The sequence below is a fragment of the Pocillopora verrucosa genome, chromosome 11 (assembly GCF_036669915.1).
Source record: "Pocillopora verrucosa isolate sample1 chromosome 11, ASM3666991v2, whole genome shotgun sequence".
Classification (NCBI taxonomy): Eukaryota; Metazoa; Cnidaria; class Anthozoa; order Scleractinia; family Pocilloporidae; genus Pocillopora; species Pocillopora verrucosa.
The window spans coordinates 17,159,303-17,179,506 of NC_089322.1; the positions used below are offsets into that span (position 1 = coordinate 17,159,303).

General features: G+C 38.2%; 1 protein-coding gene and 1 pseudogene across 1 annotated transcript in view; both read right to left on the reverse strand.

Moving 5' to 3' along the window:
- LOC131781552 (uncharacterized) overlaps window positions 1-20,204 on the reverse strand; it is a 37,505-nt gene that overhangs the window by 7,662 nt on the left and 9,639 nt on the right. Inside the window, exon 7 of the mRNA XM_066158648.1 lies at window positions 582-745. Within this exon, the coding sequence (XP_066014745.1) occupies window positions 582-745 (164 nt within the window). The remainder of the gene's footprint in view (window positions 1-581; window positions 746-20,204) is intronic.
- Window positions 2,004-12,048, reverse strand: LOC136284440 (lactadherin-like; annotated as a pseudogene).

The window sequence follows — 20,204 nt, forward strand, 5'->3', positions numbered from 1 at the left end:
CATCTAGCAGATTTATTCGCCTACCCCGAAGCATATCCCGAGACCAACTTTTGATCTTGAATCTCCAAATGCAGTTCATCACGCTGATCTTCTTTTCCTTCCTTATGACAAAGCGACCGAAAGGTCGCGGAAAGTCTACAAGTATGCATAAAAAGTTGATGTTACAAGCAGACTCAAGGCTGGTGAACCTCTCACCTCAAAAGATTCTCCTGAGGTCTCAAAGGCTTTTCAGACAATCTATAAGCGTGATAAGAGGATCATTTAAGATGATAATAATCAAACCCTCTACATAACTCAAGAGCGAGACATTGTGAAGAGGGTGTCAAAATTATTCACCTACCTATTCAATAATTCAAGTTGCCTTTAAATCGAGTTTGCATAATTTCAAAATGTGCAAGAACTGTGTTTTGAAATTAAGGTTGATTTTAAGGTTGACTTGAAATCAATCTTAAATTCATGAGTTGACTTGAAAGCAAAATTGATTTCAAAATGTATCAGAACCCACTTTTTGTAACTACTCCATCTGCGAGCCATTTAATCTGAGATAGGTTGTACTCGCACGTGTAGTTGATGGAACTTACAATTTTCTCCTCTTGCAAAATACAACGAGGAGAATAAGGATAATTGCAAACACAACTGCACATGCCACAGCAACCCCAATCAAAACTCCAGATCCACTGCTGCTTCCATTCGTCCTTGTGTCTTTTTCATCTGTGTCTCCAACAGTTTTTGTCACTAAATATATCTGCAAGGAATTTTTAAACAATTATTTACCAAAGTTGAGGTGAACAATTGTTGTCTTATATACCACACAGATACGAATACGTTTATTTCTTTCAATATACCGAAAAATGGTCGCAAATTAAATTTTATCTCTTCTGCTGCTCAGAGGTAAATACTACTTCCTATTGACTTCCTAACTAGCCAATCAGTGGGCGCGAAAAGCAGTATTCACTTGAGTGGTATATACTAACATCTGTTAGCAGTATACTAAAACATTGGGCAGCGTTGAAAGCACGCTCTGATTGGCTACACAACGTATGAACAACCTTTGCTATTCACCTCAGAGCAATGCATGCAGGATTTTTGCCCGAATATATTGTAACTGTTGCAGGAATAAATTAGTTAAAATCATATTTTTTTGCGACTACATTATGTCTCCGTTTTAGAACATACTATAACAACTATTCACCTCAGAGTCGGTGACGAGTGGTGGATATGTAAATACCCACCACTAGTCACCTCACTTCGGTGAGCAGTTGTTAATTGTTGTTGGTTTACTAAATTGATGAACTGCATAAGCCTTACCTTATAATTATTTATAAAATAACTGAAATGCTACGAGCGACCTGACCGACTTGAAAATTGGCCTCTACCTACACTTCTTTTTTAACTAAATGAGACAAACCAAGGATAGGTATTTGGTATTTCTTTGTGTTGCCGAATATTTTTTGACAGTTATAGTAACTGTGCACCAATTTTACTAACTGTATCATTCTCAGTGAGGATTGTTAAGACTGTTTGAAGTTTTTACCCCATTGCTGTCACAATTGGATATGTTGACTCCTCCTTCATAAACACAAATAGTAACTCCAAATAAGCCATTCCTAATGGGAACCGCTAAAGAAGGCTCTTGAAAGACATAAATCCTGGGCTTGCTTCATTTTGGAATATTTATGGTAACTACTTTTAGCTTTTAGCGTTTCCCTTGCCCGCCGGAAAATATACGGCCTTTAAAGCAACGCGAGCTGGCGAGACGTATGCAAGGGTCTAGCACTGTAATTGTTAATGCCATACCCCCGGCAAACCTCTCCTTGGCTCATCTTAAATCTTCTGTGGAAGGAAAACGCGTGTCCCACAGCGCTTACAATAAGAACCTGCTTGCGGACGAAGAAACCCCACACTAGTTCAGTTTGTATTTCTTTTCGCACTACAGGAACTGTCCTCGTTTGTAAACCGAAAAACATTTCTACTTACAGCCACAACAAAATTCATCAACTGCCTCAACGAACAAACAGAACAGAACAGCCTTTGATGAAGACTGTATCTAGCGCCACCTCAGTAGATTTTGTTGGGTCAGTTATCTCAGTCGCTGTAGTCACTGGAGAAATATATGGTGTTGTCTTTGCCATAGAACTTAGGATCCACTGAAAAGTAAGAGAAACATAGTGTCACAACAATGGTAAACAATTATTGATTATTGTTTTTACTTTGCCATATTTGTTACTGTGACAGTGCTGTGCCTTCTTCGTAACGTTCCCCGTCAATAAGATAATAGTTCATTTCATGTTACTCAGCCCCCACCCGTAATTAACAAGATATCCAGCTGAAAAAAAAATTGCTCTCAGGCCATGTTACCCAAAAAGGTTTGGGTTTGAGCCCAACAGGCAGGGTTCAACACGGTGGCATTGAGGGGGAAGACACTCTACCATCACAAAGTATCTCTCTTCAGAGGAGTACCAAAAAGGTACTTGGGTACCTAAACTTGGCTCAATACTGCAAGGGTAGCAATGCTTGTAAGAAACTGGCTTCGTGCGATGGCGGGACCGTGCAGCGCTCTACACCTTGATGATATGATTTTGATATATTTACATTTAATTTGTTCCTCACTACACGGGGCTACTTGGAACCAACATAGCGACCAGCTCCAGTTAGCGTGTTAGCTCAGGGGGTCGAGCACTACACCGGTATCACAAAGCGCATAGGTTCAAATCCCGCACAGCTAGGCCTGCATTTTTTCAGGCCTTATTTTCACTAGGCTACAGTAGTGTTCATGAATGCGAAGATCGCGTCTATATTCATTTCTTTACATGCAATTCACATATCTGAGTTTTATATAGGAACCTCACCTGTCTTCCCATGCATGCCGAGGTACTATCAAGTACACTAACTTGCCTCATGCTACCAATAAATCTACTAACCAAGTTTGCAGGAGGTCTGTATTGTACGTTACAGACCAAGTTTAAACCTGCTTGAATTTATGACCCACGCGTGAAAAGAAACGAGTGTAGTATGATTTTACTATATCTCTAGGTTCAAATCGGGGAGGAAGATTTCAATTTAAACACTTGTGAATTTAATGGGCTGTACAGTGAAATACAGCCTTTTTAATTGGGACCAATCATAGCGCACATAGTCACTGAGCGAAAATAAAAAAAACAGTATTTTACTTTTTAGCTGCAACAAACTATACCAACATGCAGGTTACGTAGTTATATCCTTTACTGCACTCTTTCCTAGTAATAATGTTGTAAATTGGAATTTAATACCACTTAGAATTGTTACTTACCTCAACACCAATAATTCTAAATTTAAAACACAGTACCTCTAGTGTTTTCATACTCTTAACACCTCAGATTGAAAATCCACTGCATTCTTAAAAATTTCAAGAAAAACACACTCACAAGTGATTTGTCCTGAGTCTTGAAATCCGACAAGCAGTTTTGGTTGGTCTAGATGCCGGAGCTGAATAACTACAAGTGACCTTTACTTGCACAATTCTTCCCAAGAAGTTCTTTTCTGTGGTATCTGCCCCTACAGAAATGCAAGCAAAATGCACACAATATGAATCCATTTGTAAAGAGTCTGGAGTATAAGTATAGGAAATCGTATGAACGCGAGTGCATTTCGTGATTTATTTCCACGAGTGATGTTTTGAAAGTTCTCAAAATTGCACGAGCCGTAGCCGAGTGCAATTTGAGAACTTTCAAACATCACGAGTGTCCATAAATCACGAAATGCACGAGCAGGTTCATACTATTTTTTATTTATTATCTTCGCGACATTTTTTTATAAATTGGTGTTCATATTTGGCGCTTCCCGGTGTTTCCATGGCAACTTCTCCGTATTGCACTCTATAACCTCTATTGCACTCTATAACCTATTTATGCATTCATCATTGACCAATCAGAAACGCGATATTTTGTTGAGTATATAATAATGACAGTTATAGGGATAGGGTTAGGCCTAAAATTGAAAGTACTGGAGTCAGTCCAAAGAAAACTTTTAGGCACAGCTAACCTTACCTTTATTTGATTAGCACAAAAAAACTAACCCAGCAATTGAAAACTATAACAGACATCTTTCTAATTTTGAAGACTTTTATCTTCTTACTTTCTATACTTTTTCCACAATTAATCCTCAAATCACCAAACTTTAGAGAGCTCCAAAGGACAATTTAAACTATAGATATTGCAAAAGGAGGTCCAGCTTTCCACAACCTACTCACAGCTTATAGCCGAGAGGTCCATGGCCCACAGCCTGGGCCCCCGTGACCTGAACCTGATGCCCATTTTAGGCCTGTTGGGTAAGGAGACTTTATAATGCCCATACCCTGAGTGACTAACCTGTAACGTCTACCTGTAATACCCACACATTAGCAGGCACACAAGTAATTAATGAGAATAATCAAACTTCTTATCTGGATCTCACATCAAATTCTTGTAACTTACTTGCAGGGAAATGTGTTTGCAGCTAGAGGTGGAAATTAACAATCAGATCTTGGGGGTTACAGGGTTAAAACATCTTTATCATTGCAATTTTTGACAACACTTTGCTTCCCATGAAATGAGATGCAGACTGCTGAGCAGTGAAGTTGTGAGTCACAGGCCATAATGGCTGCAGAACTGCTGGCTTGCATGCGTTTACATTTAAAAAACTTCAGGTACAGAACCTTGAAGAATAGTTTGTTTTTGTGTTTTTTCCACTTTGAACATTTCCAGGTTTATCCCCACCCACTTGTTTTCCAGTTGATAGTTGTAGTATGTTGCACTTCCAGGAACAACTTGACAGCTTTGATATATATTAGCTGAAATAATATTCACTTGTCCTTCATTTGCTAGGTTGAGGGATTTGAGGAAAAGTCCCACTCAAAGAAACGCGAGCAAACTGCCAAAAAAAATCCAATTTAAGCAAATTATGTAACCATGTCTGTTTCATAATAAAAAGATTAAGCCTTACAGTCACCATTAACTTGGATAACAGAGTTTTAATAAGGGCTCCGAATGCCACCATCAGCCCTGCCTAGAGTGGCCTTCCAATGGAACAACAGAAAGGTCGAACATGGAGGAGCAACCAACAGAAATCAAAAGTTATTTTCTCTGGCCAAGACTTAATGTGCATATAGCACCAAGAGGTCACTGACTTACTAACTTAACCTCATAATGTTTGGTGAAGGTAGTTGTAAATTGAACTAATTCCGCTTCTGAAAGTTTTTGCTGTATTTCATTGGATTGTTATTTTTATGTACATCACCTCCAGGAAAAGCCAAGGCTGAATTGGCTAAATTAATTCTAATTTACACTATTACCAAAACATGGTTGTGTATAAAGCTGCCTAAGCCTCATGTTTCTCTATTAGAATGCTGTTGAAAAGTTATGACGCATTTGAAAGAATCAGAAGTTATGTCTTGTTTACGGGATCCATGTTAGACATGTGCAAAGCAGAACAGTTGGCAAGTAAGCAATTGAAGCTCCTTATTTTATTAATTTGGTCACTGATATTCCATGACTTACCAGTTACTGATGCAAATTAAATTCACTCACCAGCATTATCATTACATCCATACACTTCAACTCTGAGACATCTGAACCAAGGCCTGTTATACTCTTTAGGATATATTCTCAGAAATCTTGTTTCAAAAAGACCCTTTAAAGTTGTTGTATTTCACGCTGTCTGTATCATTATTTCCAGTAAATTTCTGAAAGCAGACATTAAGTTGAACATACATTTATAAGCATGAAAAATGTAGATTGTCTTGATCTCGTCCTGATATCATCATCAATTAAAAGATATTGAAAAAAGCTTGGATAATCTATACACAAAAAAGAGTCAAATTTTCTAAGTGGAAGTAAAAACATTCTAAATTTTCATTATCTTTCATTGATACATTTCATGAGAAAAAAAGAGAGTTAAAACAAAAATTTTTATCAAGACTAAATAAATATATAACAACTCTTCACTGATAAAGAAGCCAGCTTTGACTATTTTCAGAATATAAAAATTAACAAAAACCAATGGGTGGGAGGGAGGGGTCAGGTTTGTTCCATGCCTTAAGTCTGATGGTTAAAATTTTTGGCTTATATTGCATTATTGTGGTAGCGATAGTAAATCTTTTTTCTGTTATTACCTCCTTGATTATGCTAGTCTGAAAATAATTATAAAACATATCCTTGTAGTTGTCAATTTGTTAAAGACTGTTTAAAATTGGTGAAATATTTGTATCATGACTTCAATTACGCACCATCAGTTTTATTTGATATCTTGTTAGTAGTAAAGCAAATGGTGATCTATTGTTGAGTAATGCTCCTGAAAGAATGAAAATTAACATCTATCATAATAGCAAAAATTCAATACCTTTTTTTACCACTGTCATCTTTATAGTCAAACCATTTTACAACCGTCATAACTGTACTTTATCTCATATGTTTTAACATAATTAGAGAAATTTCCTTTGTATCCTTGAGTTGCAAGTGCGGAGACATGCCTGACCTCCAGTAAGTCATCTGTAAAAAGCGGTCTTTAAATGAGGTGCACCAGGCCTTCTCATGTTCAGTCTTCCTTCCAAAGGACTATAGTTTGGATAATAGCTTGAGGCACTTAGTTGGGAATCACTGACTTTCTCACTTTCCAAACCAAGTGCTTGTGAGCAATCTACAATGTAATAAAGCACAGGTGACAAATCAATCTGCATAAACAGGAACTGTATAATCAATTTAATAGGTCATATTTGTAATAAAATAGGTGATCACAACAGCAGAGAGAATTTTGTTTTGTTAAAGCTGCCAATCTTACAGAGTTCTCAGTTGATTTGGTGCCAAAGAGTGAGGTTTTTTTACTGTATACCATCAGGTGTAGTACTCATACATCATCTCTTGGTAGGGGACGGGTGTGGAAGCACACAGCCCAAGAAAGCTGTGAAAAATACAGCAGCCTAAACATCAATTACTTTATTCTAAGCATCTGGGAGATTCCATGCAACTGGTCCACAGTCAATGTGTGAGCATCTGCAACAGTCAATAAATACACTGACTGGTGTAACAGAGGCTCTCCATGAGAATTTCCACTGTTGGAAAGTGATTGCAGTTACGAAGGGAACAAAGGAGTGTATATTTGAATCTGATAAGATAAATAACACAATAGTGTACTTAACTACAGCAGCAGTTTGCTTTCTCAAAAATTCAACAGTTTTAATCAGAAACCTCAAATGCATGGAAATAATAGTTTCAAGGTGAGCACCATAAAATTAAATGTTTTGCTTCAGTCTCATTGCTTAATATGCAAGAGCTCTGATCTTAAGGAAAGAGGGTGTGTAACAAGATTGGTTCATTCCATAAATTATTGAATAAAAAGTGTTCTTTGCAGTAATTAACACTACCTAAGCAGTGATGAAAAGTAAGGCCTTAAAATAATTCAGGGCCTGTACAGGATTTGAACCCAAATACTATGCAAGCCTGAATTTTTTTCAGGCCTTCTTTCACTAATGCTCAGTTAGTGTTCATTACTGCAAAGATCGCTTTCATATTCATCTCTTTATCTGCAGTTCACATATATGATTTTCATATATTCACAGTCATTTAGCCATAAATTATTATAACATAAATTGTAAAAGGCCTTATCCATAATGTTCTACAATTCATCTTCATGAGGACCTTTGAGGATCCTCTTGAGGATCTTCATGAGGATCTTCAAAATTCTTGTTAAGATCTTCAAGGATCCTTCATTTTCTTGCCAAGATCTTCAAGGATCTTTCATTTTCTTGCCAAGATCTTCAAGGATCTTTGATTTTCTTGCCAAGATCTTCAAGGATCTTTGATTTTCTTGCCAAGATCTTCAAGGATCTTTGATTTTCTTGCCAAGATCTTCAAGGATCTTTGATTTTCTTGCCAAGATCTTCAAGGATCTTTGATTTTCTTGCCAAGATCTTTGAGGATCTTTGACTTTCTTGACAAGATCTTTAAGGATCTTTCATTTTCTGTCAAGATCTGTCATCTTCAAAGATCTTTACATGAACTTTGAAGATCCTTTAAAGATCTTTGAAAATTCTTTGAGGATCTTCCAAATTCTTGTTAAGATCTTTGAGGATCTCTCATTTTCTTGCCAAGATCTTCAAGGATCTTTTTGAAAATTTTGAAGATCCTTAAAGATCTTGGAAAGAAAATAAAAGACCCTTAAAGATCTTGGCAATAAATTGAAAGATCTTTGAAGATCTTGGCATAAAAAAGAAAGATCCTTGAAGATTTTGACAGCCAAATTAAAGATCTTTGCAAGAGATTTGAAGATCCTTAAAGATCTTGACAAGAATGTCAGTGAACCTTGAAGATCCTGGCAAGGAAATGGAAGATCGTTGAAGATCTTAGCAAGAATGTTATAGAACCTTCGAAATTTTGACAAGAAAATAAGCATACTTAAATCCTCATACTAAGTTAAAAAGAAAAATTGAACCAAACATAAAAAAATGAAGATAAAACTTTTTTTTTATTGCTAAACGAGAATTACCCATCCTCTTCTAGTAGGACTACTTCTACACTATTTCTGTTCAGACTTTAGGTTAGTACTAAGATTTTCATTTTCCAAAAAATCTGGCAACAGTCCAGCTCAAAGATAAGAAGACCAAAATATATGTGTTAAACTTGTCTAGGACTAGACTATGACCAGACTCAGACTACTCTTACAGAGGGGGTAAACATGAAAAAAGGCAAACAAGAGTACTTCAATGACTATATTTCTGAACCATATTAACCTATATACCAAAGGAAAGCTTAGGAATCACACATACTGAATATAACTAATATGTTGCCCTAAACTAATTTGTTATTTGACATCAGATCAATTTGTCCACCACATGGTGTGAAAAACCTAGGTAACTTGAGAAAAGATAACTGCACAAAGATTGCATGAAATCAAGTGTTTTTAGTGTCAAAACAAAGTACTAGGGTCGTTCTTTTGGATGAGCTGAGGAACTTTTGGAGTCGTTTATATTATGGGCACAATGCCCGTTCAAAGTTCACCGAGATTATTAGGTGAGTTATTCCACAACATCTTACTTAAAATTCAGCTTATAGAGAAACTGTCAGCTTATCCAACTCAACTCAGTAAGAGGATACAGCCCTGAAAACTTCAGATTAATTGAACTAATACATCCTGAGGTACAAAATAAGTGTTTTCGGGAATTCATATGACAACCTCTAAAAGAGCTTTTTAAGTTGGTTACACAGAACCAAGTAAATTCACACTTCAGAAACATGTCCTTCAGTGAGCGTCGAGGAGAATCTCTCTAGATCGATAAGCCTGTATCCTTGTCCCTGTAACACATCATTTGCATCCTCACTCTCCAAGAGCTCAGAGTAAGAATCATTAGGCGAGGATGGCATCTTCATTTTCTTTCCAGAAGTACCAATGAATTCTTTTTATTCAGCCTCACAGTCAGAGCAATCGCGAGACCTGCTTGGAGTTTGATTGACGACGATTTCGGTTGTTTGTCTCTCTTTTCGCTTGTTTCTGAACTCCGAAAACGCCTTTCCTTTACCTTTATTTCTGTGTACATTTTCCCTTTAGTTCCGACCATTGTCGATGATATTTGCCGTAACAACGAGCTTCTTATGTTTTTATGCGACCGTTAAAAATCTCGGCGCGTATAAATTCCTATCCCATAATGCAAAACCCTATTTGTTGTCATGTAAGTAGTCACAAAGTTTCCCGAAAGCCTCGAGCATGGCGTTGCTATGCGGTAACCTTCATTACACTCATTGCACAATAATTTTCTGACGAAAATTCCTTGTTGTGTTTAAATTATAAAACAGTGAGCCCTCAATTTACAATTTTGTTATGTTTGAAATTACTTGAGGATTTCAAAGGAACCTAATTCATAATGCAGAGATGTGGTAGAGATCTTGACAAAGTTGCCTTTGAGATCCACATCAAATTCAAAAAGGATCCTTACAAAGAGCTGTACAAAATCATGAAATGAATCTCTTTTAAGATATTTGGAAGATCCTTTTCAATTCCTTGAGGATCTTAAAGGATTGTAGAACAGATCATGCAAAGATCTTGACTAGGATCCTTGTAACTCCTAATCAAATTCTTAAGGATCTTAGCAAAGATCTTAGCAGGATCCCTAAAAGGTTCTTTTGAAGGTCTTTAAAAGATCCTCATTAAATCCTTGAGGATCCTGAAGGATCCTTGAAAAGATCCTGCAAAGATCTTGACTTAAGGATCCTTGTAAGATCCTGATCAAATTCCTAAGGATCCTGGCAAAGATCTTTACAGGATCCTTGAAAGGATCTTTTGTAGGTCTTTAAAAGATCCTCATTAAATCCTTGAGGATCTTGAAGGATCCTTGAAAAGATCTTGCAAAGATCTTGAGTAGGATCCTTGTAAGATCCTGATCAAATCCTTAAGGATCCTTGCAAAGATCTTAATAGGATCCTTGAAAGGATCTTTGGAAGGTCTTTAAAAGATCCTCATTAAATCCTTGAGGATCTTGAAAGATCCTCAAAAAGATCCTGCAAAGATCTTGACTAGGATCCTTGCAAGATCCTGATTAAATCCTTAAGGATCCTTACAAAGATCTTGAAAGGATCCTTGAAAGGATCTTTTGAGGGTCTTTGAAAGATCCTTGCTAAATCCTTGAGGATCTTGAAGGATCCTTGAAAAGAACTTTGCGAGGATCCTTATGAGGATCTTTGTAATATCCTTTGAGGATCTTTATCAAATCCTTGAGGATCTTAACAAACGTTTTTGCTTACAAAGATCTTTGAGGATCTTTTACAGATCCTTTAAAGATCTTTTAAGATCCTTGTCCTTAAGGATCTTTGGCAGGTCTTTGTCAATCCTTGAAGATCCTCAAAGATTTCAACATTTGAAAGGAAGAATTATTACACACACGATGTCTTTGTAGATTCCTCTTTTGTCTGTGATATATTAATTAATTTTATGAATCAATATTTCTCTTATTCATGTGAAATATTCCTATTATTTATAAAATGTCATGGGCACAAATAAAAGGAATATTTTATTTATTGCCGTCATCCCATAACCACTCAAATTAACAAGTCCCTATAAGCTCATCCTTTGCAGAGCTCCTAGGCAACAAGTTCATTTTAGAGGGGGCCTTCTTCCTTATCAGAGAGAGTGTTAGGGTTTATCCAAAACTTGTCACTTCTTTGCTTCTGAGGTCTTACCCAACTAAGCTCTCCCTTAGATAGGCCAGAATTCCCCTTAAACAAATAACTTGAAAATTAAAAAAAAAAAATGGGTAAAACACTATTGCTAGGGTAATGCTATGCAATTGGTCAAAACGTTGTATTGTTCACCATCTGGGCTTGGTATAACAACGTTTCTGTTAAACTATTCATGTGTTTCATCTAATCCCGCATATAACCTTCCAAATAAGAAAAACAACAATTTTCGACCAAAGAAAATTTATCGTAGAGTTTTAATTAAGTATTACCGATCTAAGTGTCCTCGCACTCGTTTTATGGATTATCTATAAATACAAGGAAAATTCAATATCATTTATTTAGTAATAATTGCTATCATGATGATATTAATTTATACTCCTGTAAACGCCTTCAATACAAATTAATTCACTTACTTCCAAACAGAGATTTTTTTATACTTGCTGTATCACCACAACTGCCTAATTCCGGGAGAAAGGTTTGAGTGTTGATATTACACGTACAGCTACATGGTGTGGTATTGTTTACAAAAGCCGAAGTGTCAGCACAAACATCTGAAGGGCATTGGAATCCAGTTTTGTACTGAACTCTAAACACGTCAGTATCATATCTTCCCCTTCTCGTTATCACGTACTTCTCAACACCATCCGCTTTTAAAGTAGCAAGCGATGAAGTAGGTTGAAGTGTGGTTATATACAACACCAAAAATAACGATTCTTGTTGAGGAGCAAGTTGCCAGCTGCGTCGAACCCATATTCATTATTAATTCGCGCAAACAAGCCACAACTGTCTCCGGCTACACTTTGCGATTAACCTTTTGCTCTTTACCTCTGCATACGACTGGAATCAAAGGCATTACTTTAACGGCGAGTTTTTTTGTTATAATCCAAGACATTATCTCTCTGCGATCCCGATAAGCCCGATTATATCGGTGTGTCAATGTTGCATCTACTTTAGAGACCGTGATATTCCAGAAGCTCAATTACGTCACGTTTCATACGTAGGTGACGTCAAAAAGAAAATACCAGAATTCAAGGTCCTCGTTTTCTAAACCGTATAAGCCACAGTTTCCGTAAACGCCTGTTGATTTAATTATTTTTTATATCTCCCTGAGAAATAATTCTCGGAAACAGTGGGTCAGCTAATAGGAAAAGAGTAAAATATAGTCAGACAAAACTTCAAAGATGTCGACTGCATATGCTTACTCTTGAGGAATCGAGAAAATACAAAGTGCAGTTTTAAGAATCTCTAGCTAGTAAGATGGGGTTTATTTCGCCTTTATGTCAGAACGATGGGTCTCTGACCTTATTCGGCATCAAAACTGGGGGTTTGACTTCTTTATATAGAAGACAACACTTTCAATCACACTGAACCGAGATAGCACTTGAGAATTTTCTTCCGCTGTCAGTTGCCTGAACGTTAAAACCGTAATCATCTTGCCGCGAGGGAAGATAGTACTGCTTTGAGGATTATTTATGATAAAATCATCATCCTCTTTATCTTAATAATTGTCATGGTGGAAGGGATCATCGATAATTGAAAATCATGCATGATTGCGTCACGGAACCACTTAACACAACCGCTTCAGCCAATTTTCTTAATGACATTTCTCAACTTCAGCAGTGCGTAGACGTTGAATATTCAACAAATATTTTGTTAACATCCTGAAACACGGCTGACGCATGCTGACTGGGAACATTAGGAGATGCCCGTGAAACAAAAATGGTTGAAACGTGCCTTTAAGAACGGAACCGAACCGGCAACCTGAAACTGAAATGGAACACCTTCAGCAGTGACGTATACTTTGAATATTCAACAAATAGTTTGTTAACTCCTTGAAACAAGGCTGGACGCATGATGACTGGGAACACTTACGGAGATGCCAGTGAAACCAAAAATGTTTGAAACGTGCCTTTAAACGGAAACGAAACAGCAACCTTAACTAAAATGGAACCAACCGTAAGAGGTGGTCTCTTGTGTTAGAGAGTTTTGGAGAACGTGTCTGAGTAACTGTTTTTCTTTCCTGTTTACTTTGCGGTTTTTCTTACCATTTTCGTGCTATTCCTCATCAATATTAACTGAATCACTCACAAAAGGGGATCAGAATTTCTTGCCTTCCGCCCTTGGCAGGAGCCCGACAGTGGTAGGTACTGTTTGCCAGAACGCACACAGCTGACCGATTTAACTCCTAATAATTAACTTGTGCCCTTCACACTCTACTTTCGGACTGTTCGTTCACACCCCCTCCCCCCCAAGCTTCTAATTTTCCTCTCCACTTAACACAAACGTTGTATCATTATCCATAAAAGTATTATTCGTAAAGTTAGCTAAATAAAACGTATAATCTTGAGCCCCATTTGCGATGGACTGCCATAAAACCACCATTTACGGTACTAATAACAGGTCATCTGAACAAAGGAAAATACTACAAGAAGGACCCTATAAGGACTCAAAGCAAATACACGTCATCATCCTAACGCGCGGGAAAATGCAAATAAAACCCAATCGCCAACTGTTTTTTCATTTTGCATATTATTGGTTAAGAAGATGGCCGCTCGTTTCCCTAGAACAATCAAAGGGCAAAGTTTGAATAGAAACCAATGCACCTTGAATTATGTTTGAGAATTACTCTAACACAAATTTTGTTAAGTTTATCTGCACGATTTATCTCCAAAGCTGAAAGCTCAAACAATACTAATTACAGTTCTTTCTACAATTTACATTTTTTTTTCGCCTTCTGTTATTACACAGAGACGATTTATAGAGAGACTAGTTGTCTCTAATACATAAACAATCTGTCTTGACAATAGAATAACTGCAATACTTTAAGTCCTCCTTCTTTGACTCTCGACAAAATACTTTTGCGGCAACTCATTATTCATTTTTCATCAATTTAACTACTAACGTTTTCTATCACAAACAAACTGTACGACACAACGTACCGATCACCATCCGGAACTAACTCAATTATCCTTGAAAAAGTTCGATACAAATTACACGCAATCCACCGCTCGTGCCTAAAAAACGTTATCGGGGGGGGGGGGGCACTTAATGACAAGACTAACATTACAAACCACAATAAAGAAATTAAACAAGCATCACGTTCTTTTTTTAGTAATATTCTCTGGCGTACACGCATTACCATTAATAAACCTTCGCGTTAGGCAAACAATATGTGCTAAATTATATAAAAATTAACTTATTAATTTTAAAATAGCTTAATTTGTAAAATGTGGCCTTCTTTTGAAAATGTCTCAGTTCTAAGCGTTTTTTAGTCCATCCCCGCATAAAATTTAAGACCCGAGCGATCAGTATAACACTGATTCCCTATTTCCTCGGTCAGCTAGCAGCCTATCTTCCGAAGCCCTCTCTCTTAGCGTCCTTTACCGCTGCTGAAGCCTTGGATAGAGCCATATCTCGTGGCAAATGTCACAAAGGGATTATTGCCTGCTTTTGCAGTCTGCGTATCTGACTTCTTTACAGGAATTTTCATCACGGGCCTCTAGGGCTTCGCAACGTTTGAAAAACCGGTCATCTCAGGAAACCTTTAAGCTTTCATCTAGGTCAGTAAAAACGCCTATAGAATATTATGAAACTGCAAGCGTTTTGAGATTCCAAAGATAGCCTCTTTCTGTTATTTTCAAAATTGCAACGGTCAAATTAGAGAGTTTTAAGCAACCTATTTTGAACTAAGTTATGCTTGAACGATTACGTCCCTCTTTGGAAATCCTCAAAATGGCGGTAGCGGTAAATTTCTTTACTAACCTTTTATTATTAACCCGGAAATAAAACTTTGAATGTGTTTTGGGAATCCTTCTCCTTCAAGTGAGCTAAGTACCCTACAGAACCAAGCTGAATCTGAGATCGGTTTGAGTCTTTTCCCAAATTGAAAAAAACCTGTGACAGTTAACCCTTAGATCGCCAGTGAGTGACCAAGACAGAATTTCCTAAGTGAGGGGAGAATGATACATCAGATCTTGGGAGTTTTAAATGGCCCGAAACCCACGGTTGAGAGACGCGGGAGTGAGGGGAACAGGAGACAAAGAGAAGACCAGGAGCTAACATATATATAGATTTACGGCAAGCCTAAAAGCGTAACTCGCATTTTTTTCCTGCACTTCTCTTACACCAAACTAAAAAGCCCCCTACTATGGATAATTGCGTGGTAATAGTATTGGATTGTCATTCGCACTTCTCCGTGTCGGTGTAGAGGCCTGATTCTAAGATAGTGCCCGTGTAACAGTTTGCCGCGCATGCTAAAAGTAGCACCTTGTACGGTCGGTCGTACAGTCGTTCGTTTCGTGTACAGCGTCGTTCGGTCGTACATCCCAATTTTTTCGGCTTGATGGGTCACTACTATTTTCTATAGTTATGGGGCCTACGCCCTGCGAGCTCCCTGCTATAATGAAAATAGAAATGCAAAACAATGCGTTATTTTTGTTTTATAATTGACTAGCATTGATGGTGTTACAGGAATGGAGGATGAGAGATGGGCAAGACAGAATGTGGGAACGTGTGGAAACCTGAGACCCTCCTTAACCCTGTCAACCTAAAATTTTTTATGATCCCTCGCTTAATTATGGGAGAACTTCGATATAATCATCTGCTTGTAATGATTCATCACCCTCCTTGTCATGCGCGGGCTCCTTTGACAGGCCACCTGGTGATCTAGGAGAATTAGGGGTCGCTGTGGAAGGTTGTTTTGTGTTTCGTGGCTTCACGTGAGGTGTAACGCGGTTCGGGGCGGTGTTGCTAGTGGTGGGAAGTCAAGACTGTGCCTAAACTTGAGCGACTAGCGGTGTTAACGATAGATGTATTCCGTCTGGTTTAGCATAATCATAGTTTGTAAAATCCTTGTGCTTGAAGGTCTTGAGGTGGGTGTGTCTGGACTTTGGAGTTCCGCTAAGAATAGCTCCATCGGGGGTGACAATCGGCAGCTCCTGTTACTGGGGGGGTTACAGTGGAATTCAGGTAACCAATCATCTGCAAAGAAGAAGCGCGAAAAGAGGCAATGAGGAGATAAAGATTTATTATATCTCTTACTAACTGAGTTGGCAGAGTAAGATATGACCAACTTTTTTCCACTGGCGCATTTGCGACTCGGCACAAAGCAAAAAGGAAAAGGTACATCACAGACCGAACAAAAAGTTTGTAAGATATTTCATTATCTCCTCTCGGTTCAATTAGAGGGAGAGATTCAAATTAAAGAAACTTTAATTTAGCGGGCTCCACAGTGGTAAACGACCCCCCAAACTTAACCAAAATCATAGCAATCATAGCAAACGCATTACCTGAGAGATATAATATCTACTTATGTGTGTCATTGGAAAAAAAAAAAAAAAAAAAAAAAAAAAAAAAAATAGTCGTACGACACTTTCTTTCTCCCAACACGACGGTGACATAAACTATAATATAATCATCTACAGATTGAAGTTGTCTCTTTTGCTTGCAGCAATGGACAAGGAGGAAGTTCTCATAAAATCAAAGTCTGACAAAGTGAAGAAGGGCACGCCTTGTGACTTTTACCAAATAATAATTAACAGACACAGATATATCGTATCAAGTGGTGCTGCTCCCTTTAATAGGGTTAGGTTGCACCACCTAACATCCCTTCGTTTAGGCTTGATCAGACTTTGATACTCTGAGCGACATCTATCAGGTGCAGGTTACAAGAGTGTCTATTCCTCGCACGACTGTCCTTCCTATTTCTGCATAACTGCGTTCATCAACAGCTCGTCGGCCTTCAGATGGGGGTAAGGGGAGTATAGCCTCCTCCCCTTGGTAGAGAAAATGCATTACCTAATACAATCAAAAATAAGTCAGAATAAATCATATCAAGCATATGCAGGTTTAGGGAGACGCCGAAATAGACATGCAAGAGACGTAATATACCTTACCACATGAAGGCCCTTGCCGTGGGCTTTTTTCGTTATTCTTTCGACTCCTGAGAAGATGAGCTTTATTTGTAAATCAGATACCCATTGTTGCACTTCATGCAAGATCCTTTTAACCAATCAAAACCCCTGAGATGTCAGCATCTTATGTTTCTTCCTTACAGTAATATTGCTGGATCATTCCTTAACGAATTCATGAGAAACAAAAGGAATGATCGCCACCCCTGAGAAGCTTTGGATCTTGTTTAAATGACATCAATCTCCTTGTCAGTTACCACAAAAAGGAAATGTATAAAGAAGGTATGGGGTATATGAATACGCTGTTATGGCACAATCCCTATTAGATTTCATTATCATTAATTATCAGCACCATCATTTTGAAGTTATGTGGGTTGGCTGGCATCGGTTTTAAAATCAAACCTTGATATTCACGTCACCTCATGAATGTAAACCTTGATTTCACGTCAACCTTGCAAATCGAATTCTGGATTTCAAAAACAGTTTCTTGCACATTTTTGGAAATCAGCTTTGATTGTTGAAAGGCAACTTTTAATTGTTCACAGGTGAATAATTTGCACACGATTCTCTTCACAATGTCTCACTCTTGAGTTCTGAAGAGGGTGTGAACATTATCATCTTGAATGATCCTCTTATCGCGCCATCAGCATCGTTGAAAGGGTGTTGATTGCTTGGGTGAAGATTTTCAAATATCAATGTGTTCTTCTCGCAAAGAAGTCGTGAGTGCCTTGAATTGTTCTTCAGTCAAAATTGTGTCTTTGTAAATTAGAAGTAATGTCATTAATAAGTCACGCTTTCAAGCTCACGGGTCATGATTTTGAGATGAGCACCTGAGAGGATGAGGATTTGACATTTAACATTCCCTGAGCCTGATACTTACTTACCTGTCATTGCGAGCTGAACTCCTTCTTTCGTATTCACAAATCTCAATCCACTTCCATGACGATCATTGTCATTCATGCTTCTGAGATCGATGAATGGATTGAATCTGTTTTCGGTATAAGAGTCTATTGCATTCATCGCGCTGTTTTCCTTACCAGATCTTCTGAAGACTTCTTCCCCATATCTCCTATCTTCATTCCTTGACTGTAATTTTTATTTGGGAATCCACTGACAATCACCTTCACCTCGGTGATGTTAGGATTAAATGTCTTCTCTTTCCTCTTCTCTTTCCATTTTTGTAGTTAGACAAGCCCTCATCAGCAAGGTCTTGACTGTATATAACTTCATACCCAAGCTGGATATAATTTAATTCTTAAGCAAGATTTTCTAGGTTGAATTCTATTACAACACTGCCGACAGGTGCAACCCTGAGCTCGAAAATAAGCTCATCAGAAAGAGCTCTTGGGAAGAAGACTCCATGATCCTTCAGAATCTCACGATCCAATGGAATTATTAACATAATTTATCCTGAGGCAAAAGCTTTGGAACTTGAGGTCTCTTACAGTAAAGCTGGAAGGTTGCAGGTAAAGATGTTTGGTTAGGGCACGAAGAGACATCCCTTGTGTTTTAAAGAAAGGGGTAACAAAGAGCAAAGAATGAATCCATCACTACCTAAACAAATCAAAACCTTACTTTGCCCAGAGCGAGAGGTTTTGATTGCTCAGAAGGATGACGAAATTAAAGAGAAACAGAAGTCTATTCAGGACGATCTGGGGATTGCCAATGATAGAACGAAGATTGAGCAACAAGAGAAAGAGAAAGAGAAAGGATAACAGAGAATTGAGAATGAGAGAAAAGAACTTGAAGAAGGCACTTCAACAAGAGAGAGAGTGAGAAACATGTTCTAGAGGTATGGCTTGACGGTCTCAGTTGTTGTACTCGCAGTCGAAACAACGATTGGACTGATTGTGAGCGCATTGACAAGAGGCCTGAAATCTATGGTCAAAGGAGTTAAAAATTATTTTAGGACTCTTGGAAGTAAGATCGCGGGAATTCTCCCAGGTCTCATTCGTTCAATAGTCAGCTTCATTTCCAAGACTGCTGGATAAGTGATCAGCTACCTTGGTCAAAATGCATGGCTTCTGATTAGTGGGAGTCGTGATATTCAGGGTTGAACGCTTTCAGAAGAAGAATCGATGAATCAAGAAGGCCGAGGCCAGTCCAGCTGAAATCAAACCGACTTTAATAATGATTCGTCTCGCTGTTGCTCCTGCTTGGGTTACGAAACGGCTCCTGGATCAAAGAGCTTCGCTTTTCATCAATCTTATTTGACGGATGAGAGGTCGGTTTGCTGATTTTTCATGAGCCCCAATTCATGTGCCTTACTCTAAATGATTTCATCTCCAATTCACTGACTTGTTAACTCCCAGCCTCATGCCAGAACATGCCTTCTTCAGGCTGTTATTATACCCAGCAGCACTCTGAGTGTTCAGAAGAATATTTAAGGGCATAAGCTAAGTGCCTGGTTATAGTGCAGGATCAAGCCGGACTTTTGCCTCTCCAATCGTAAGCTTAAAACTTTGAACGCTCTTCGAAATGTCTGGCTTCCTGATTGCATCCACGACTAATACAAGGAACTCACGTTGATGATGAACCCAAGATTAATGATCTGACATCGACTTGTGCACCAAAAATGCAATAAACAAATGCCTCAATTGACTGATTCAGTCCCACTATCCCAGCCTGCGTCAGACCTTCTGACTTGTCCGCCATGGAAAAGTCAAACTGTTTTTCAACCTTTTTGTTGTCATTCCTTATGAAGTAGACCAGATTACCTTGGAAGGATTTTCCACATTCATCACTGAACTTGTCAATTCCAGGATATGAGAGTGAGGGTTTCCTTCCGGACCAACCTTTGTCACGTAAATGAAAACAGATCCGAGACTGTGATTATCACCTTCTTTGAAGCAGAAGTATGTGCCTAACGAAAATTCAAATTCTGCACATATTCGTTTGAACGATGGCTTGTCATAATTATTATTAATTTGGCTGAAAGTTGGGTCACCTGGAAGAGCCGATTCAACTCATCTCAAAGAAAATCCTTCTGACGGTGATATGGATGTGAAACATCAGAAATGACTTGATCTGTTCTGGAACCTTATCAAACACCGCACGAGATATTCCACGGCCTGTAGTTGCGCACCATACTGCGAAGGTAAGCTGTCGAGGCCGG